At 39.4% G+C, this 23,783-nt stretch overlaps 1 protein-coding gene across 1 annotated transcript in view; it reads left to right on the forward strand.

Moving 5' to 3' along the window:
* Slc27a6 (solute carrier family 27 member 6) overlaps positions 1–13,159 on the forward strand; it is a 44,733-nt gene extending 31,574 nt beyond the window's left edge. Inside the window, exons 6-10 of the mRNA XM_059246027.1 lie at positions 2,377–2,467; positions 5,946–6,144; positions 7,593–7,690; positions 8,796–8,926; positions 12,270–13,159. Of these exons, the coding sequence (XP_059102010.1) occupies positions 2,377–2,467; positions 5,946–6,144; positions 7,593–7,690; positions 8,796–8,926; positions 12,270–12,446 (696 nt within the window). The 3' untranslated portion in view covers positions 12,447–13,159. The remainder of the gene's footprint in view (positions 1–2,376; positions 2,468–5,945; positions 6,145–7,592; positions 7,691–8,795; positions 8,927–12,269) is intronic.
* The last annotated feature ends 10,624 nt before the right edge of the window (positions 13,160–23,783 follow it).

Raw genomic sequence — 23,783 nt, forward strand, 5'->3', positions numbered from 1 at the left:
CGAGCAAATGAACACATTCCTCACAAGAACAGCATTGCAAGCTCTTAGACACAATGAATAAGAAGTTGAGGGTGGGGGCCAGGCATCATTTTCGAGGCAAAATTTGCAGACACAGCGTCAGATTGCCCAGTTCCAGTGTCAGCTCTGCTGCTATTGGACTTCATAACCTGGACACTTTTCTCCAGGTTAAAGGTTTCTCATGTATTAATTGAGGAAATTATTTTTTTGGTTCCTTAACAACATAGACATTTATGCATCTGAATATAAAAAGGCATGTAGGTATAGCAGGGACTCCTGGATCCATTGTACAATCATGTAACTGTAGATACAACCATTTGGAAAAAAACACTTAGCAATACCATTGTGAACAGCACCTCATACAGTTGTGCTCTGGACAAGTACACAGAGACACGTGTATATGATTTAACTTGGGATTTTAAAGTGTGGTGACTATTCTCATTTGCATTACTATAGCAAAGCCATTGCTGAAATCTCATGGGAGCCTCTTAAAGACTGGAAGGAGAAGAGAGATGCTTCTAGCTGAACATTTATACTTTGATCCAGCCTGCTTTTCAAAGATCTGCCACCAATTCCTATTTATCTCATAATAGACTCACTTATAGCAATTCATTCTGCAGCGACTCTCACCGGTGTACACTGTTACCAAGTTAATTGAAAAGAAGTAACACCAAAAGTGATACCTGAAGTTGGGGGGAAAGTGGTTCAAAATACAAAATAAGAGAGAAAAGGATGAGTGAAGGGAAGGGCTCTCTCTTTTCCTGTTGCAAAAAAAAGGTGATAGAGGCTAGACTGAGTGTCTGGAATCTTGCCACCAGCCATTAGGCAAGTATAACAATAGCATGTTATCAAAGTGACAAATACCAGCGTGATATAAATGTACGTTACTATTTATGTAATGAAGGATAGTATATTTTCCTTGCAGCCTCCTGGATTGTCCCTAATCTTCAAATGGGATGACATTAGTCAACCCCTCACACAGTGTTCCAACACTTACAGAGAGCTCTTTAGAGTTCTCAGATCTTAGCACTGTATTTGCCTTAGACTAAGTGCTTAATTGGCCTTAGATGTTGTCACTTAAACTGAATTAAAATGATGAATTGTGGGGTGATGGGCGAGATCATTGGATAAAAGTGTCTATCCTGGGCACCACACGGCAGAGGGTAAAATGTGACTCCCAAAAGTTGTCCTCTGACCTACACACACACACACACACACACACACACACACACACACACACACACACACCTCACGATGGCACACATGTGCCCATACACATATACAAGCACACACGCTCATAGTAAATAACTAAATATAATTTAAAAAAAAACTATTGGATGGTGAATTGTAGATCTGATTACATGCTGTTTTTTCTAAGACTGAACACTAGATATGGTTTTACTTATACTTAGATATCATATTTATCTTAGCAACTCTATGTATTTTTTAATTTACTTGTTCTTATTGTGCATTTTTATTCTCACTCCCCTCTCTCCCTCCTCATTTACCTGCTCTTGTTGTTTTATCTTACTCCATTTCATCACCTCCATGTTAAATATGTTTCCTAATTCTGTCTAGTAAGGTTACATGTTTAAACGGCCAGTAAAACCTCCCTTTTTTTTTGATAAAATGAGGGAATTGGACTGAACAATTTTTAGTTCACTATCAGGTCAGACTTGATAGAATGGGTGTGTCAGCATGACACTGTGGTATGGCCGTCATAGGTAGGGCAGCTGGGACCCACTGAAGATGAGGAAGATGGACATCCAGTTAGCCTGGCTTTTGAGTGAGCGGGACATTCTACCGAACACATCTTCTCACGCCACAATAATAGACAAACTTCTACATGTTAGTCTGGAGGAGTTAACTTGAAAAACCCAGAGGAAAGCCGAACAGTTGCCAAGTTATTCTAGTTTTCAGGCAGTTGGTCACTTTTCTTCAGGCTTTGAGGAAAACTCTAGCACCAACAAAAATCCTGATAATTCAAAGCTCAGATCGTAGTTCTGTTGAAAACGTATGTTTGGAGAAGATGTTTTCAAAGACTTAGAGACAGGTCCTCTGCCCATGGTTAGAAGAAAGAGGAAATGAGTGCTGGGTAGCTTCTGCAGCTTGATTCCACTCCCTTGTGGGGAAAACCGAGCAGCACTGAGGCAAAAACAGAGCCTAAAGGAAACAAAAATGAATGCCAAGCAAGGAGACCTGCTCACCAATGCCTTCCATTTCGATTTTCAAATCTTTGTTCAGTTTTTGGTCAGTTAGATTTCATTGTTTAACTTGAGCATGGAATCCACTATCACTTCCTGTTGCTGCACAAACAGGCAAATGTTCATGTGTCGTTGCTTCTGTTTGGGTTTGCAGCTTATTTTTGCTTTTGAGTTGATAAAGTATGACTTCCAGAAAGACGAACCCGTGAGGAACGAACAAGGCTGGTGTCACCGTGTGAGAAAAGGTAAGAGGAATTATGAAGGCGTCGTCTTAAGCAAAGAACCTGAATCCAATGTCACTGGTGCTGAGTTCAGGGAGGAGAGGACTGTTCGGAGTGTGATTTACCTTGAATGGTAATCAGGTGGACTAGCTTAACTGCTGGCTGTTGAGCCCTAATTAGGTTAAGCCCTAATCTGTGTTAAGCGGTATCTCTTTGGCTTGTATTTATCTTTATGTACACCTCTAGTTTGTAATCCGTGGTTTTAAAATGGCACAGTAGCTGTGCCTTAACCGAACGCTATGTCAGCCAGCAGTTGCAACTCTGCAGTTATGGGCCTGCATCTCTAGCAGCAGCTGGGCCACTCAGGCCACAGCCTGGTGGGAATTCTGTTCTCACAGGCACTGGCCCTGTCACTGCCACTAAAAATTAGCTTTAGTTAAATCTCTATCATGCTATTTATAAATAAGACTTGAGATTTAAAGGCTGGGGTTAAAACCTGTAAGCTCGGAGAGGCTGAGTAGCAACTAACTAACCCTGTCTCCTTGCTGGTGTCTCTGAAAGACCTGTGCTTCTGCTTCGCCAAACCAAAAAGTCCACACCACTCCAAACCCTGACCTACCACTTTCTGTGTCTCTCTTTCTCTCCTGGATCCCCTCCGATGCTCTATGATTACTTTCTGTCAACTAGTTGCTAACTCAGCCTCCTGATCCAAAGTTAATTTTATTTAATCAACACAAATGCAAACATTGGATTTCACAGTGTGATCAATATCCCCCAACGGTAATCACAGCAAATGTCTACATCACATATTACCAATAATATTAAATTAATTTGCCAACCTAGTTACAAGGAGAAATTTGAGTTTTGACACTTAGAAACTGTGGATACATTAGCCAATCTGAGACTCATCTCCTTCTTATATAAATCAGAGGTGAGATTATTTATTTCATGAGGCTCAGGTTGACAATTAAATGGTGTGTACAATGTGTACATTGTAGCTTCTTGCTTTCTTCTCTTAATTATTCCTCTCTCAAGATAGACTATCTAAAAGTTTCAGTTTTGAAATTTTGATGAAAGAAAGGTCTCCATTAACTCCATATCGTCATTGAAAATAGAATGTATAGCCTTTAATCCCAGCACTCAGGAGGCAGAGCCAGGCGGATCTCTGTGAGTTCGAGGCCAGCCTGGTCTACAAAGTGAGTTCCAGGAAAGGCGCAAAGCTACACAGAGAAACCCTGTCTCGAAAAACATAAATAAATAAATAAATAAATAAATAAATAAATAAATAAAGAAAGAAAGAAAGAAAGAAAGAAAGAAAGAAAGAAAGAAAGAAAGAAAATAGAATGTATAGGTGCGCACTTAGAAATGTTTAGAGATTCTATCTGTGTCATTGGGATCCAAATTCCAGTATTAGGCAATACCAGAGGTGACTTCCTAGTTCTTTACTTCAATGTGATAATATAAATTGTAAATCTGCTTTATTGTTGTTCTTATTGTTATTTTTCTCTTACTGGTACTGGAGAGATTGCAAAAGAAAGTATTATTCATTTAAAAAATAATCTCCCAAGCCTCTCCATATCAAATCAGTGTCTTGGTGGCTGCAGAGATGACACAAACAGAAGTATTGTTCTTGCAAAGGACCTGAGTTCAATTCCCAGCTCCTGTGTCAGGCAGTAATTTTAGTAATTAACTGCCTGTAATTTCAGCTCCAGGAGATCTGAGCCTCTGGCCTATGAGGGCACCTGCACTCAATTGCACTGGTATACACACACACACACACACACACACACACTTAATAAAAAATAATAAAATAAACACTTTCAAATGTTTTTTTCACTCAACTCCACAGACACAGTCCAAGGGAAAAAACTTTCAATTTGGGAAGATTTGGAGAATTGAAGTCTTTTGTAGCATGCGTGTTCACAATTACCATAAGATCTGAAACTGGAACTTGAATCTTGGGATTGTGCTTATGTAATTTCAGCATTTCTAAAAATGCTGACTGACTGACTCCGTTTTAGAACCCTCATGATGAGCTATTGCATTTTATTTTATACTCCAACATTGTATCATTATGTAAATTATGCCTTATCAGGAAAGACATGAATACACCATGACCTATGTAAGCATTTACAATAATTTGCAGAGAAAAAAACCTAGTATCTACATCCTGAGAAGTAGGGAAAAAAGTATAAATTGTGAGGAAGATAAGAGTTTTTTTAAATATCTGGAATATTAAATGTAGCCTGACAGACTACACAATCTATGTGAGGCTTTGGAGGAATGTGGACTTTGTCCTAAAATGCATGCTCCAACTTCTATGTGTGTATGACTTCTACGACTGTGTGACATTAGGCAAATTACTTTATCTGCCTCCCTTTCTGCATTGGTAAAATGAAAACGTAACCAAGACCTTTCTTAGAGGTTTCTGATAAGAATGGGATGGACAGATGAGCAATGTTCTAAGACCAGTGATACTACGATAAAATGTGAAGTATGACTGTGGTAACAATACCAGTAGGGGCGGTGCAAGTGGAGATGGAAATAATGGTAAAGAGAACCAGTGGGGCAGAGTATGCATCTTCATCCAGAGACATAAAGGACAGCCCTTGCTAAGATCCCTATGAATGTGTCATCCCATCTCTGCGGCTAATCCAGAAGGAGGTAAACAGTGTCCTGAACGGCTGCTGCTGTGAAAGCCGCTTTCCTTTATTTTAAACGTAACCTTGTCTTTGGATTGTCAAGCACAACTTTGATTAAATAGGTTTGACTGGAATAGTGATTTCAGATGAGTGTCTAAGTGTGAGTGGCACTAATAAGTGTCATGAGATGAGAGATCTTTCTAATGCCCTCCCTTTCCCTGTCAAGTGTTTCTAGAATAACATCCTTGAGGCCTAAACCACTCTACTACTGTGTTAATTGGGTCAGCCTCCTTCACAGACTCTTTGATCCAAAATTGTAAAGGCTTCATTTTGAGTTCTACGTCTATTTCTTTTTCTGATTTTTGACAGCTGACTTCCTCCTTGTCAGCATTAGTTCTTTTTTTCAATGAAATAAGAATTGTAATACCAGTTTCAAACAATTGTTAATCCAATTAAAACAATCATAATTGTGGAGTAGGCATGGTCACTAGTTCATACTTCTATTATCAGCTTATTAAAATTATTGAGTTATTTGCCCTGGGTTAAATATCTGTGCAATTCCCTGGGTTAAAATCTGTGCAATTCCAAGAGATATTACCCTTAGTCTGTCAACCCAGAGTATAAAAGAAAAGTTCCTTTGCATACAGTTCTTTTGTCATTGATTTTTGCAAAGTTGTTTGTGAAAGGATATTCTAGATGTGGCCACCAAGAATAAACATTAAGTAGGTTGGGAACAAACACAAAGAAAAATGAGAACCTACAATAGCTAGGCTTGTCTTATGTAACTTAGATACATGGACAATGTCTGTGATGATAATTGTTAGACCAGATGGCTGCAAAAATGGTCCTTTCTCTTGCAGGAGAACCAGGGCTTCTCATTTCTCATGTGAATACGAAGAATCCTTTCTTTGGCTATGCTGGCTCTTACCGACACACGAAAAGCAAGCTGCTTTTTGATGTTTTTAAGAAGGGAGATGTTTACTTCAATACAGGAGACCTAATGGTCCTGGATCACGAGAACTTCCTTTATTTTTGGGACCGTATTGGAGACACTTTCAGGTAGGCATGGCACTGGATGCCCAGCTGGTTCTGTGCCTGTGAATCTCTCTTCTGTGAAAAGTGTTGAGACCCTGCTTCTGTTATTTCAGAGCACACAGAGTCCTTTCATCACCACAATGATTCCCCACTCAATGATTCACTCAACATCTGTTTCTAGAATGAACTGAGTTGAGTCCTGATGTCAAACTCCATAATTATTTTTAAAAATTGATCAGTCTATACCAAATCAGTAGGCTATAAAAGCAGAAGTGACGTGTGAAGGTAGTGTTAGGGTAAAAACGAAGTACTGTGTGAAGCTGCGATTAAACAGAAAAGCCATTAGGTCATTCATTCATTCATTCATTCATTATCTCATATTTCTCTATTTAGTGTTGCGGGGAGAATACATGCCACACATGCATGTGACTTTGGGGAGTTGGTTCTCTCCTCCCACAATGTCTGTTCCAGGGATTGAACTCTGGCTTGGTGGCAAGCGCCTGTTAAGCAAATCCACTAGAGTCTGTTAAAGGGTATCAATGATTTATTAAGATATAAAATGGGGAGAAATATGCCAGCTGTTGCTATCCTCCATTCTGCTGTGTGTGTGTGGGGGGGGTGTCAATGAACCAGCCGTCCGGTTTCTTACCACCCCGAGAGAAAGAGAGCATGTGCCTCCTCCTCAGTTTTAAGCAGTCAAGTGCCCAGAAATAAAAACACACCTCTGTCAGGCCAGATACCCCAGGGTTATTGGTGGAATGAATCCCCACAAGTGCCTCCACTCCCTGAGCTGTCTGTCTCACTGGTCCTGAGAGGATTCTGGACGTAAGGAAAAGATTTTCGAACTGAGACTGCCCCTCTCCCCATTTTTACATTTTATTTTCTAATTTCTCAAGCTCGTCTTAGCCTACCTAAAAATGTATTTTACTTTGTTATTCAATGACTATAGATTAGTCAAGAGCATAGAGTAAGTATCTAGCAAAGGCTTGAATGAATGGATAAATAGGAAGTAAGTCAGTAGAATGTCAAATTCTCATCTTATAGTATTGTCTTCATTAAAATAAAGAAGTGAAGGATTCAATAGCTACAGATTAAAGTGGGTTAAGATATTGAGGTAAGTATAGTATTTCTTTCAATTCCCACTACCAAAGATAAAGTTTTAAACTTAGTTGTTATTATTGCACAAAGTAGTGATTTTGTACTGATATATCCTCCTTATCATCATTTATTTTTATGGCTCATTTAAAAAATACTTAAAAGTGAACAATTTATACCAATAAAACTCTTAAGTTATTTTAACCTAACCACAGCTGCTGATTTTACTGAACTCTGAACAAAATGGCTTTTGCTTGGAAACTAGTTATTTTTGGCCACTAGGTGCTTCACAGAGCCAAATGCAAGTTACTAAAACAGCAAGCAGGAGCTGGCTCTTCAGATGCTTGTGTTCTCCCTCAGATCTGTCTGTCTTTTAGGTGGAAAGGAGAAAATGTTGCAACCACAGAGGTAGCCGATGTAATCGGGAGGTTGGACTTCATACAGGAAGCAAATGTGTATGGGGTGCCTGTGCCAGGTATGTGGATGTTGATTTGATGATTTTGAGAATTGTAGAAGAGAATGTGCATGTCCTCTTTAGGTTTTATTACTTTCTTAATTGATATGTGAAAGTCTGTATATTAAAATTAACATTTTAAAATGTTTTTATCTTGCCTTGGCAAGCAATGCCCTTGAATAAGAAATTTTGTGGACACTGCTTGAAAATAGTTGAAGCTGACCTTTCCAACCATCTCACTTTTCTTTATCTTTTGTTTGTTTGTTTGTTTGTTTGTTTGTTTGTTGTTTCGAGGAGACAGGGTTTCTCTGTGTAGTTTTGGTGCCTGTCCTGGATCTCACTCTGTATACCAGGCTGGCCTCGAACTCACAGAGATGCACCTGCCACTACCTCCTGAGTGCTGGGATTAAAGGCGTGCACCACCGCTGCTCAGCTCTCAGTTTTCTTGTTACAACATGTGTTGGTGCATTTCACTAAACAGGAACATGTTCTAGTTTAAATGTTAAATAATACCACTTGTGATTGAAGTGTGCCCTTTTATACAGATGGCAGTGTTTTCTGTTAATGCTGTGAGTGGAAGGGAGACCAGGGAGAGAAGTGTCTGCTTTGCAGCAGAGGAAGGAGGGGACAGATTCAGAAACTGTCCCTGAGGACTGGAGAAATAATGCCTCAGTCATCTGAGGTCTGCAGAAGTCATGACAGCAGCAAGCAGTGTGGCCTGAGTCAAAAGACTCAGTTTTCTTAGCTTCAAATATTCCCCTTATTTCTTTTTTTCGTTAGTGATTAAAATGTACATTTTTTTGCTAGGCTCTAGTTACCTCTAAATAAATACTGTCTTTCTTAATATTTATGTTGATGGGATGCAAATTATACATGATTTATTGTGTTTCCATCCCACCAGTTTCATTTCTTTAGTGCAGACAATCAAATGTGGTCTTCCCTGTTGTTGAATTACTTCTAGTAATTACATCATATGTCAGGGAAAGACACAGACTCAATTTAATGCTACTGCTATATTGTTATCTCTGCAGGAGACTGAGTGTCTCTGTATTATTGAGAATGTGATAGAACTGATTTTGAAAATTCACCTAGTAATACATTGACTTTATTTCAATCTTTTCCCCAGGTTATGAAGGGAAAACAGGGATGATTTCTATTATTCTAAAACCAAACAAGTCTTTAGACTTAGACAAAATGTACGACCAAGTTGTAACATCTCTACCAGCTTATGCCTGCCCACGGTTTTTAAGAATTCAGGTAATTTTACAGCTTCAAAATTTATTGCCAAAAGTCAGAGCCAGAACCAAGAGGTGGGTCAGCAACAACATGCTGCTGTCTCCTTTAGATCATGTGTGAATGTTATTGATATTAGTAAATTTGAAGAGTAAAAAGCAGAAAGTTGTAGAGTTGAGGCTATTTCATGCTGTACTTGAAGCTGCACGTCAAGGAAGCATGCTGAGGTCCTGGGTTTGTCTCTGTCCTGCCTGTGGAGTTGCTCTTCTCCTCTTCAGCTAGGACCTCGGAACAAAGTGATGCTCTCCGTGAGGCTGGCAAGCCAAACCCATTACTTCTGCACATACCTTCTGAAGACAGTTGGAGCTATTTGCCTAAAATTAGGTTTCACCGGGTCAACCTCAAAGAGTTTGCAGGGTGTACACAGAGCCTGGAGCAATGTGTCTTTAAGCATGTTTCCCCCCACACACCTCTTTGGACAGTCCTTAGGTTCAGTCCACTCCCTCTTGTATTGGGAGAAAACCTGAGCTCATTTATTTTGGGATAAAAGCTCTTTCGTGTTGTTGGATTGCTAGTAAAGAATGGTTTAAAAATAAATCACTCAACTACTGGGTAAATTTACCAGCTCAGTTTCTCAATTGCTTGGTTATTTAATACTGTGGCTCAAATACAGTTTCCTAAACTTAGTAGTTTTCCATTTTAACATCATAACACACAGACTTTTTCAGAATATATTTGCTGTATTACTATTAAGTAATAAGTGGAACAAACATAATATCACGTTCATTTTTAAGACATTTGTAAATCAATGCTCATAGCCAAGCCACTTCTTTTCCAAGGTGCACATCGTCCAAATTTATTTGTTTTATTTGCATATTTTATGTATACTGTTTCAGATAATTTTCAGAAAAATTCTCTGAAATTATAAAGGCAAGTAAATATGAAAAAGAAGTAAATTACATGTTAGTTGAAACTTTTATTGATGATTAGCATTTAGTTTTAAGTATTAACACGTACAGACATCCTACATATCTTTTACCCACCTTAACACAGGCACATCTGACACAACCAGGATAACACAATCCAAGTTTACTATCAATTTGAACATATTACTTGTGTACTGACATGTCATGTGCATATGTTTCCTATACACCATCTTTTTATAGCTTCTATATAGCCTCTTTTTTTGTTTATATATCTATAGAATATATATATATACATATATATATATTCCTAGGCATATAAACACAACCTGCTCAGTCTATATAATGTTACTTGTATATACATTATTTCAGAGCTGACCACTTGGTGTTTGTTAACCAATTAGGGGACTCTTCCTTGGGGAAGACAATTTCTCCCACTCTCAGCATTCCTTAGTTACCTATAGATCTTAGTCTAGGTTTAGGACCCTATGAGATAGGACCCTCCTGTGTTGTATGTCTGTTGGTATCATCCATGTTCAGGTCTTGTTTAGGCAGCCGTAAGTGTAACTTTCCTGACATTTCTAGGAGATGTGATCTCACAGCAGACATTCTGTTTCCCTGGACAACCTTTCTGTCCCCTCTTTTGAAAATGTTCCAAGCCTTGGGTGCAGGAGTTGTGTTGTAGATGTGTCAGCTGAAGCTCAGTACCACACAATCAAGTCATAGTTTTCTGTAATGGTCTTCATCTCTTGCAAAAAGTAGTTTCTTCGTTGAGGGGCAAGAGGAGCGCTTATCTGTGGGTATAACTAAATATTTAGAATGCAGTTAGGAATTATGCTGGCTTAGTAATGTGGTGGTTGTAGGGTATCCTCCAAGATTCAAGACCTCACTAGCAAGTTGGACTCTGTAGGGTGCTGGGTACATTTCCAGTAGAAGGTATGATTTTCTTCTTAGTGAGCATGTCTTAAGTCCAGTGAGAGAGCCCTTGTTTACCACTAAGATATGAGTGCCTTTATGGCACTCTTAGGGTTATTGTGCCATGCTGGTCCTTGTTTTTTTTATAGACCCCTTACTAGTTGTTAGTCAGGGAACCCAAAGTTCTAAAACATTGTAGGCAACTGCTGTTGCCTCTCAGAGGTTGTAAGTAAGTCCTTATTACTTAAGGCACTGTATATAGCAGACACAGGAGCCAGAGGATCTGATCTGGATCTGGCCTGAAAGGCTCCTCTCTGAGGATTAGCTGTTATGGTACTAGAGGGTGCTGTGGAAGCTTCCAAGGGAGGGAAGCAGCCAATAGTTAGTTCCACCCAGCTACTTTGTCCTTTCATGGCCACTCCCAATCTCCCCATCCTCCCCTCTGTTATCCCATGAGAAACATATCTTCACAGAATACAACATAGATTTAGAAAGTAACATTTTAAGCCTTTAATCCTAGCATAATTTATAATTTAGTCACAGAAGCAGAAGCCATATTTTAGCATTACACTACTCTAGTAGACTAGGTCAGCATCACAAGCATTTAGAAAATCTTTTAATATAATTTATTTTCTAAACAGAACATTGACTATTACAGTCATGATTATTATTTCATTTGGTACAACTAATAAAAAGCCTATCATTTAAAGTGTCATGCTCAGATCTCAAAATTTTATGCAGCAGGACTTGGTGGCACACTCCTTTAATCCTGGCACTTGAGGGGCAGAGACAGATGCAGGTGGCTCTCTTTGAGTTTGAAGCCAACCTGGTCTTCATAGTGAGCTTAAGGCTAGGACAGGCTACATAGTGAGACCCTGTCTCAAATATATATATATATATATATATATATATATATATATATATATATGTGTGTAACAAATTAATTATATATATAACAAATTAATTATAGTAATAAGTAATCTGAGAAAATACAGAACTAAAACTTACTTCGGACCATTTGAATAAAACAAGCACTTTGTGAAAAATTTAAGTCACATTCCTAACAGGAAAGTTTTGCTCGTAATAAACATTTTTAAATGTGATAGGACTCAATCTGGCTGAACTAAAAATAACTTTTTCCTTTCCTTCCACTCCAGAGTCACAAATTACCAGAACCTCCTGAGAAAGCTTGTATCATAAATTTTGTCTTTTAGAACTCTAACTCTTATTATAACATTGTATATTCATAATATTGCTTTGGTCTTGATATGAGGTAGGATATGTATTTCAAACATGCTTAGTTTATTGATTATAGTAATAATTGTATTCAATAAGCTAATATTTCAATAAAGTTTAAAGATGAAAGTTTGCTATTGCTAATGTTAAATTAATACTAAATATAAAGAAGTTAATTGGATATAACACATGAAAAGGAGACTATGGCTTATGTTGTTAAACACTGTACTCATAATTGTAGCTACCATGAATCCTATTAACTTGTTCCACTCACATCTGTAACTGTTTCCTAGGATAAAATGGAAACAACTGGGACTTTCAAGCTGCAAAAGATACAATTGGTGGAAGAAGGATTTCATCCACTGAAGATTTCTGACCCACTTTACTTTATGGATACCTTGAAAAAATCTTATGTTCCATTGACCAAAGAAATTTATAATCAGATAATGTTAGAGGAGCTTAAACTTTAAGACCATTTTTATGGGACTTTAATGCCTTCCTGGGAAAGATGAAGGAAGACAAATGAGTTCCTTGGTTGACCACCAGGAAGAGTTCCTTTCATAAATCAATCATGAGTTGAAAATATTATACACAAAGAATGAATTTGATATACCTAAGCTCTCAAGGTCCATACATCCCAGCACAGTGAACCATGAGATGTGAGATGTTCATCCCATGGTCATGTGACTGATGGGGGGATGCTGCTCACAGCTGCTGCCCAGGATATCCAGAAAGCAGCCTACAGCATAACATGTGGTCACAATTCAAAGTACAGTGTTTCTGGGTACATTTGGGAAGTAAAACCAAACAGACCATAGTGTTACCACACGACTCTTGGACTGCAGGAAATGTGGTGATTTACTCTGAAGCAGAGACGGGGAAGTAGTGTTCAGCTTGTACCACATTCCCTTCACAGGCAAAAGTTCCTTGAGTTTAATAAGGCTTCAATTGGCTTCATCTCATATAAACTTCAGCTGATTTTTTTAGTTAGAAGACTCAATACATAACTAAATATTTGCCTTAATACTGAAGATTTTAAATAATGCATAAGTAGTTAACAGTTAATCACTTAAAATACTTTCTAATATGTGAAGATTCTAATTTTCAATGGATAGTAAAACTTTTACTCAGTTTATTTTTATGTGCTCTAACTTGTTACTCAATAAAACCACCTTTAATAATATGTGATTTGGGTGTTTCAATTTTTTTTATTTTATTGTATGTACGTGGGTGTTTTGCCTGCATGTATATCTGCGTACCATGTTTGTGCCTGCTGCCCACAGAACCTAGAAGAGGACATCAGATTTCCCAGAGTTGTGAGATGCTATGTGGGTGCTAGAATCCCAGCCTTTGGAAGAATAGGCTGTGCTCTCATCCACAGGGCCATCTCTCCAGCACATTGATTTGGGTCTTGGTTGGGTTGAAGTGCAAACTCCAACAAAAAGGAACCTGATGGACTATACATGTACTCATATCTCCTTTCTCCTAAACACACACTAAAGAGACAAACAAATGTGGAAAGGTAAAAGACAGAACAGGGAAACAGGTGAGCCCATGTCCTTAGGCTTGTTGGGCAGCTGTAGAAATGGAAGATTAGCGATACATTTTCAAACAGCCATAGGAACCACAAGAGTGATACACAGAAGAGCTGGGCTAGAGCAAAGCCCTGGAATTGCCACCAAGATCAGAGACAGAGCAGCCAGTCTGAACAGGAATGTGAGGAGTTACCTGAAACACGGGGTGTCATGGACAGTGTGGGGAACAGTGTGCTGGCCGAAAGCTAGGGGCATTCTGAGCCAGTGTTACCTTTAACCTAGAACCACAAAACGTCGCTCAGTAAGGTGAAGTTATCATCCTTAGGGAAGTGGCAAGGACTGCTTGTGGCTTGAGTGTGGTGTGGCCTCATCCTCCAAGCTACCTGTGCTGGACACTCGGCTTCCAGGGTACAATGTTGAGGTGACAGTGTTTCAGAGGCAGGGCCTGGTGGAAAAGATTTCAGTTACTGTGGTGGCCACCCTTGGAAAGGGTTAGTAAGAATTTGTAGTTCCCTCAGACTCCAGATCATTCTTGAGAGAATGAGTAGCTGTGCTTGGCTTCTCCTGAATGTATCTCTTTCTGTTGTCACTGCTTCTTCATAGTAGGCTACAGCCTAGGGGGCCTCACTAGAGCCAAACAGATCCGGCCATGTGATCTGTAACTTTCAGCCTCTCAAACTGTCAGCTAAATAAATACCTTTTTTGTGTAAGTACCCACCCAACTTCAGACATTTTGAAATAACAACAGAAAACCCATTAAGTTATAAGGCCTTATAAAACAAGACTAAGAAGTGGAATAGGGTCCAACTAGATGGCCTTGAACCTTTAGTTAACCTAGCTCTCCAAAAGGAAGTTTGCCTATTTATGTCATCTAAGAAATCCTGTATACCGACAATGAAAGAAAATGGATGGATTTCCTTTATTTAAAATGTTAAGTGAGAGGGAGAGAAGGAGAGAGGAAGAGAAGGAGAGAGGGAGCCAATTATTCAGTAAACACACGTGGAAACCGAGGTGGAGCTGGGTGGAATCAGGACAGTAAATGACGAAAGTTACATCAGATGCTTCTGCATTCCCTCTGCTGGTGGAAAACAGCCATGAGCAGACAATCTCATTCCTGACTGAGGAAGGCAGTGGGAACCAATACCACCTGAATGGACAAAAGCAAGACCCAAGAAGGGCTAATGTTTTTAAAGAGCTAGACACTAGGAGAAAATAAATAGAACCAACCTTATAGTGTATGAATAGATAATTTCATTAAAATTATCCACAGTTATACTGCATAAACACAGACTTTCAGAAAAAGTGTCTCAGAAGACTCCCATTGGGAATGTGAATAGAAATATTAATATATAGAGATGGATCATGAATGTAAATATGTCTTAATATATAGAGATGGATTGTGAATGTAAATATGTCTTCATATATAGAGATGGGTTGTGAATGTAAATACAAGTCTTACTATGTAGATATGGATGGATGTTTCTATGAGAGAGGGTAGAGGGGGAGGAGGAGAAGAATCTAGTTATCTAGTGATTTCAAATCTTTACTAGTTACCAAATTACTGGATGCTAGGCAAATATCTCAACAAATTAATTATATTGGTCACATGAAATAATAATAGCCAAAATATGTCTGATTTATCAAAACAAAGAAGCCCAGGTGAAGATGGAAAAGCATTATATTTTAAACACTAAACGTCAAACCAGAACTCTACACCCAGTAAAAAAGTGTTCTTGGAATGAAAGTGGAGTGTGGACTTAGCTATGGAACCGTAAAAATGGCCAGGAAGCTTTGCTTGCAGGAAATGCTAAAGTGGGCTTGTTTGTTTGCTTGTTTGTTTGTTTGTTTGTTTTAGGCAAATGTAAAATATGCTAAAAGGAAACTCCTATCTTCAGGAAGTAAGAAATGAAGGTTTTTGGAAAGGCACATATTTGGGTAGCTGTAAAGAAAATTTTCATTTAAAATTGACCTATAACTACCTAAAACAAAATGTATAATGGTTTGTCAGTTTACCCTTGTACATGGAATAAACTGTCAACTACCATAAAGAATGAGAAATCTGATGAAGAATGCAGATGCAGATAACACATTGGAGAATATATCTGAAAACTGTCAATAATCTTGGAGAATGTAAAATAAGAATGAACCGTATTTCCATGACTACAAGTTGAAAAGTGGGGCTCTACAGGCACCGTGAGTGGGAGCCAAAATGGCTGCCACCCTCTCAAGGCTAACATCTATCGGACCTTTCAATGCATATGAAACACTGACCCAGAAATTTTATTTCTAAGGCTAAAATAAAATGGTAGTGAGCCAGAATTATTGTCTCAGTCCCTTCGGTTTGGGATGGCATAATTAATAACACTGAATATTGTAGATAACCTCAAATGGGAAACAATTGTACAAATGTTGATAGAATTCATACTTACTTGGGCTTCATGGGGTTATAAAGAACAATTAACAGGCTAACATGGCATTGAGTGATATTGTTAGGTTTAGACATTAATTTTCCCTCAAAGACTCATATGTTAATGGTGTGACCTGTGAAACCTCTAGAGGTTGGTTGAAGCAGAAGGAAGTTGTTGGGGTTAGGTCTTTGGAGGGTAAGTTAGACTCTTGCCTCTTCATCTCTTTCTTTGCTTCTCAGCTGCGAGGACATAAAAACATTTACTCTAGGGCACACTCCCTGCCATGGGCTTCTGCCTAGCCACAGGCCCAAAAGCAAGAGTCAGTTGACCACTGTTCTAGTAAAATAAACCCCCAGGAACAATAAGCCCAAAATAAAATTTTGCTCCTTTAAGTTGATTTGTCCCAGGTATTTTGTTATAGTAGTGAAGGCTGATTGGCACAAATGCCCACTGAGGTACCATTTTTTAAAAAAATACATTGACAATGCAAATATTTGGAAAGAAAATTTCAAAAAAATTAGTTAAATGAAAAGCAAGTATAATATTAGATGGGAAGAGATGAGTTTTTATTTTATAAACTTTATTATTTGAAAAAAATCCTTGCAAATAAATAAAAATATCACACACTAAAATTAACCAGATCCAAAGTCTACACATCTTGAACTTCTATACAGTTAGAATAGGAATCAAGAAAAGAAGCTGTGTTGCTTTACATTAAAATGAGCTTACACTTTTGGTGATGAATATATATATTATATATATTTATATATTATATATATATATATATATTTCATTTGAGAGGAGAATTTTTACTCTCTTACTTTAAGCCTTTTGCACTGTTTGAATTTTATAATTGCTTAAGGTGCTCATTATGTCTTCAAGACCATTATCAAAGGGCATCATTTTCCTCAGGGAAAATATAAGAAGTTGAGTAAGTGACATTATAGGAAATAATTTTAAGACATTACCTTTAGTTTGTCATTAATTTTCTCAATGTATTTTACTTACCAATAGATTCATCAGATTTTGACATATTCAAGAATTAAGAACACCAAAGGGATGAGTTTTTAAGATATGATTTTTAAATAAGTAGTTAGTATCAGCATCAACTTCTTGAGGAAAGGCACCCTTCTCATTTAATTCTCCTCAAATTTTACTAAAATTTTAAATCAAATTTTTAATGTAATTTAATCACATTCGAGATGCTGCTTCTGGGCGGGTGAGATCACTCAGTCAGGGAAGTGCTTGCCTCTCAGCAGGAAGGGATGGGCCCCATTCCCAGAACTCCTGTGAAAAAGCCAGAGGTGGTGACAGTGTTTGCAATCCCAGCACTGGAGAAGTGGAGCGCAGGCAGACTCCCATAGTTACCTGGCTAGCCAGCCTAGAGCCTCAGGGACAATGAGAGACCCTACTTCCCAAAAGTAGAGCCTGGGGTGGTATTGAACACCTTTAGTAACAGCACTCAAGAGGAAGAAGCAGGCAGATTTCTATGAGTTCAAGGCCAGCCTGGTCTACAGAGTGAGTTCCAGGACAGCCTAGGGCTACACAGAGAAAAAACAATGCATCAAAAAAAAAAAAAAAAAAAAAAAAAAAAAAAAAAATCCAGAGCGGAATGTAGGGCAAGAGGTCTGAGCTCATTTCCTCTCTGAGCTCGGCTTGAAATCTTACCAGTCCCAACCCTGGAAATCTCCACCTTGGAAAACTCCTCCCCCAAGCAACCCTGTCTAAGCCTGTATTCTGCTGCCCTGCTCAGTTCCCTGTTGCTTCTTACCGGAGCAGAGGCAACCACCCTCTCGTGTCCTTCTCAATAAATCTCTTCTGTGAGGTTTATTGTGCATTGTGACTTTGTGGTATTCCTTGGCTCCCAAAGATACCTTGCCAAAGTACCTTTCCCTTCAGAGCTGGGGAAACCTCCACCCCGCCTCCCCCCAGAGCTGTAACCCTCAAGTGGGGAAACCTTTCCCCTCAGAGCTATAACACATAACATCTCCTAAGCTGCAACACCCAAGGTTGTCTGTAGGCCTCCACTGACTTGTGTATACATAAACACCCTTGAATATCCACCAATTGACATGTGCTCACATACGCACATGCGCGCACCCACCCACACGTTCACAGACACATGCGATCATGCGCGCGTGTGCACACACACACACATGCTGCTTCTTTGAAAGCTTGTCACAAGTGTGACTATTTCACCAGTGAGGAGTTTTAGCGCCATGACTCCAGCCTCCACGCTAAGCAGCCCTGGCAAATATCATCACTGGCAGATTAAAGAGCAGCATTAAAATGTAGTCTTAAAACTGTCGGTGGAGTTTATGTTATGAACTTGCAAAGCTTTCCTTACTCAGAACACTGGCTTCTTGGTTTAGAGTAACCGCCACCTCCCTCTGTAAACTGTGGGACTCTAACCAGAGGTCAGGCCCAATTGTGCAGCTGCTAACGACACCCTGTCACACTTTAGCCATGTGGTGAAATGGCTGAAGTCTTGAGTGACTTAGGTAGTACATCTGACCTGGTGAAGAGCAAGAGCGCTTCCTTCTTGTAATTTCAAGAACAACTGAAATCTTTATCATCTTCAGGCCCTGCCTTCAACAAATATCAGATGTTCCTCCAAACTAGAGGGTGGAACAAGCCATTTTTGCAATTTTTAAAATGTGTGTTTCCGGGCTTTGCCAGATTTATGGAATCCAGTGCTCAGTGTCTTGTAAATTTTACTTTGTGACAATAGTTCTAGAATTCTCAGTTGTGCTTAGTTAGTCTTGTATTGTATCCTGCTTCTTTACTCTGAACCACATTTTTACCTGCCTCTCAAACTTTCTGGCTTGTCTCAAGGAGAAAGCAGGCCTACAGCTTCTTCTTGGGTAGACCTGGGCCACCCGTTTAGCGTTTTATGTTGGCTAGCTGCAGTCTGGGGTATTGGCTTGTAATTTACCTGTTTCTGACAGCAGGTAGGGTCTATAGTTTGTTTGGTTTTTTGTTGTGTTTTGTTTGGTTTTTTGTTTTTGTTTTTTGGAGGGGGAAGGTCCAATTGGAATGCCAGAGAACAAAGTAACAGTTAGATGTGTTTAACACTCGGCAGTTTCAGCAGCAAACTAAATCAACCAGAAGAAAGGTTTTGGGAACTCAAAGTCGGGTGATTGAACCATCATCCAAAGACCAATGAGTGAAGCTCCCGCAAAGCCAACCATCTGTGCTATGGGAGCTCTGTAAGAAGAAGGAAAAGGAGATAGAAAGTTCAGTTAAGTAAATGATGTCTGAAAGCCAGCCAAACACAGAAAGAAATCAGCAGCCAGAGCCAGGAAGCCCCAAGGACATAAAAGAGATGCGCTGGATCATGTGTTCATTAAATTGTCAAAGGTTAGACAAAGAATTCTGGAAGCATCAGGGGTAAAGTGACTTACAAGGGAACTGTCTAAAGTTATAGCACCTTGCTGTAACTGTTTGTTCAGACACCCTACACTTCCATTTCTCTCTCTGTGATATGCTTTCAATATTCCAGTGTATACCTATTTAAATACAGCTCAATGACAGCTATTTTTAATACGTGTGTCTTGTAAAGTTAAGTCAGGACACTACTATTGAAGACTGTGAGCAGACTTACTTTTTAGCAGAAACTGCAGGCCAAAAGGAAGGCGGATGGCGTATTGAAAAGGCTGACAGAAAAATTTCCAACAAGAGCACCCTACTGGGTAAATGTGCCCCTCTGCAGCGAAAGTGGGATACTTTCTTAGTCAAACATTATCTAAAGAATTTCATCCCTGTTAGACCTGTCTCTGAGAGAAGTTCTTCCAGTTAAGGGATGCTGAACAGTGCCTCAAAAACACACAACAGCACAAAATTCAGGGGGAAACATATCTCTATCAGATGACATTATAAAATGGTGATAGGCAAGTTACTTTCACTTATAGTGTAGACTTTAAAAGACACAGCATTAAAAAAAATTACTGTCATTAAGCTGTAGTAATAGAGACACAATTTAAGTAGGTATACCTGTAACGTTGAAAGTATATCATGTGGGAAAGAAGCAAAAGTATAGAGTGTCCAAATGCAAGCTGTTAAAGCAGGATGCTACTAGCACAGTGTACATATATTTGTAAGGATAGTAAAGTATATAATATCCAGCCCTGGGTAATATGAGCACATACTGATGCTCAGTATGTGACCTAGGCTGACCTTGAACTCCTGGAAATTTCTTAGCCTCAGTCTCCAAGGTGCTAGAATTACAGACATATTTCTCCACATCTTGAGTAACTTTTTAAAAAATGGCCTTTTGCATTCCATTAAACAAAGTGTCAAAAACATAAAAGAAAATGGGCACAAGGACATAAACACATAAAATTGAAAGAAAAGAATTCCTTAAATGTATAAAAAACATTGTGCTTTTCATAGTTACAGGAACTCATGAAATACTTTTTGCTTCAACTCTTACCAGATTGGAAAAAAAATTCAACTGTCAGCAAGGAAATGGAAAAATTGAGTTTTTTGTGCGTTGCCCGTGGTTCATAACTTTATAATCAAGTGGAAGTCAGTTTAGCTATGTCTATTGTATTGGTTACTTAGGTGTTGCTGTGATAAATCACCATGACCAAGCCAACTTTAGGAAGAAAAAGAATCACTTTGGCTTATAGTCCAAGACTATCATGGCAGAAAGGCACAACAGTAAGAGGCAGGCATGGTGGGAGGATCAGGAGACTGAGAAGTCACATGTTCAAAGGCAGGCACAGAACAGAGGGCAAACGGAAGCGCAGAAAGACCCAGTGATGTAATTCCCCCAGCAAGGCTTCATGAGTAAACCTCCCAGGCATCTCCGCCACCTGGGAAACAAATGTACAGGTAACGGAGCCTGTAGAGGACATTTCTCTTTCAAACCACCTGTCTTAGTCAGGGTTTCTATTGCTGTGATGGAAGACCGTGACTGATGTAACTCTGGGAAGAAAGTGTTGGTTTGGCTTACACTTCCACATCACTGTTTATCATTGAAGGAAGTCAGGACAGGAACTCAAACAGGGCAGGAGCTGATGCAGAGGCCATGGAGGGTTACTGCTTACTGGCTTGCTCTCATGGTTTGCTCAGACTACTTTCTTATAGAACCACCAGGTTCTATATTTTCTTATAGTTCACCCAGGACCACCAGCTAAGTGATGGCACCACCACGCACAATGGGCTGAGCACTCCCCCATCAAGTGCCCTATAGCCAGATCTTACGGAGGCATTTTTTTTTCTCAATTGAGGTTCCCTCCTCTCAGGTGACTGTAGCTTGTGCCAAGTTGACATAAAACTAGCCAGCACACCACCATAATCAAAACTGTAAGAAAACATATCGTTCAACCAGCAATCTCATTTCTGGGACTTTATTCAACAAATTCACCTAGACTTCTATTGGCAGAAATATTTAACAGGCCATTAATTTGGGAGTTTACATAATACAACGGTATTGATAGATTCTAAGAGGGCTATTTCAATAAATTATGATAACCTTATGGCCTTTAGGAGTGTCCTTTTTCACCCATGTAGGATACCTTTGGAAATATTTTTTAATTAACCCACCCCAGTAGGGTTATAAGGTAGGGGGAAGTACCATTGCACATGTTTTTTCCCCCAAGTGGCTTTTTAAAATTTTGTTGTTGTTGTTGTTTTTGAGACAGGTTTTATCTGTGTTGTTTTGGTGCCTGTGCTGGATCTTGCTCTGTAGACCAGGCTGGCCTTGAACTCACAGAGATCTGCCTGGCTCTGCCTCTCGAGTACTAGGATTAGAGGCGTGCGCCATTACCACCCGGCCAGCCTTTTTAAATTTGTAAAACACTCCGAGGTTAGCATCATCTTATCTAGATAAAAAGCCTTTCTTAGAGGATGAGCAGGACAAAGCAACATCCCAGTCATGATCCCATAACAAGCAGTGGGGTTACAAAGCTAATCTTGGTGAGGCACTCTGAAAGTCTATCTATCCTCAGCAAGCGTTAGGTGACTCCAGTGATATACAACTAAAAGGATACTGAAGTTGGACCCAAGCAAAGTCCAAAACAGCTTGGAAAGGTTCCATTTATTTGTATTAATTGGTTTCTCACAGGTCAAGGTTGGCCATAAAGCATGGGTAGGAGGCGCTAACTCAATTACCTTCCTATAGCCCTCAGTCTCTTTTTCTGAGCCATTACATTTTTATATCTTGGAGCTCTTTCATGGAGCCTCCCTACATTCCTCCACCCCTGATAAACTCAGTGGGCCTGACTTAATCTGTTCAGAGCTATTTAGGGCCAAAGGTTAGCCTATCCCTGCTCTCTTTCCTGCTGTCCCTGCTGGCTCCCTGAGTCAGAGTGACCCTGAGTTGGCACCATGGCTGTAACCATAGCTGTTGCCTCTCCATTCACCATTCCCTGGATAGGCAAGCCATTTCCTAGCATAACCTTCTGCTGGAGGGAAATGTATCCTCCTTAGTCTGGGGAGATAATTACCACAATGGGGACCGGCATGATTGTCTTAACCTGTGTTGCTTTATCATGGGTGTCTTTAGTAAACTGCCCCTCAGGCTTTAAGCCTTCCAGGAGCTCCTTAGCACATAGTTTGACTTGGATCTTCTTTCAGCTCAACTCCAATCTTACCACACTTTTCTTTAAGTAACCCAGATGGATCTCTTTATGTTTTATTTACTTATTTTTTAAATCCTCTCTAGGTTGTTCTCTCAATTTATGGATAATATTTACAAGCTGTCTCAGTTACTGAGATCCGTCAAAGCCTTCCCTACTTTACGGAGGCCTTGACCCACCAAAGGGCTCAGCAAAGCCAGTGAAGTCCCTTCCGTAACTGTCTCCAGATCCCTGCTCAATCATGTTTTTTCAACTAATTTTATTCATTTATTTTACATCCTGACCACAATTTTCCCTCCCTCCTTTCCTCCCATTCCCTCCCACTACCTCTCCTCTGCCCCTTCCCCAGTCTGCTCCTCTGTTTCTGTTCAGAAAGAGGCAGGCCTCTCGTGGGTGTCAAAAAGGCATGACATATCAGTTGAGGTAGGACTAAGCTCCTCCCCTCATATTAAGGCTTGGTAAGACAACCCAGTATGAGGAATAGGTTCCTAAAAAGCCTGCCTTTTGTGTCAGGGACAGGCCCCATCCCACTGCTGGGAGTCCCACAAGTAGACCAGCTATATAATTGTCTCATACATGTAGAGGGCTTAAAAATCCTCTGTGAACATAGTTTTATTTGGCCCAGTGGACTGTGGTTCAAGCACTGCTTCTTTTATTTTTAGTTTCCTTAATAGTGTCTTTAATTTTCTATGATCTTCCATTCCTAGGCATTTTTAGGGACCTCAGATGGAAATAAACGAGTGTCCCTAATGGCTCTAATAAGCCAGTCCACCAGAGACTGACTTCCCTCATGTTATCTCAGGTTATGCAGCCTTTGCCTCTAGGTAGTTTTTTTTTATTTTTATATTTGTTTATTTATTATTTATTTATTTGTTTGTTTGTTTGTTTGTTTTGCATTAGGCATTACCCAGTTTTCCTGTATCCATAGCAGACTGATCCCATCTGCTCCCATATTCCACTGCCTCACAAGCCTGGCTGTGACAGGCTCTTTCATTTCTTGCTTAAAAGTCTTCCCTGATTTCAGAAGTTCAAGTGCTGAGTATTTTCTGATCACCTTAGTGTTTTGTACTGGACCATTGTCAAGTTCCTCATCTGTACTTGGGAATCACAGAATTTTCCTCTTTTTCTAATACAGGTCTCACTTGAGGGCTGTCTCTACTGCTTTTACTGCCTCTCTTCAATCCTCTCATTTATCTAACATGTCAAATCCGAGGCTAACATGGAGGATGCTAGCAAATTTCCCTTTCTTGTTCCAGTTGCCCCTTTACACAAACAAGTTC

Source organism: Peromyscus eremicus, chromosome 19 (assembly GCF_949786415.1).
Source record: "Peromyscus eremicus chromosome 19, PerEre_H2_v1, whole genome shotgun sequence".
Lineage (NCBI taxonomy): Eukaryota > Metazoa > Chordata > Mammalia > Rodentia > Cricetidae > Peromyscus > Peromyscus eremicus.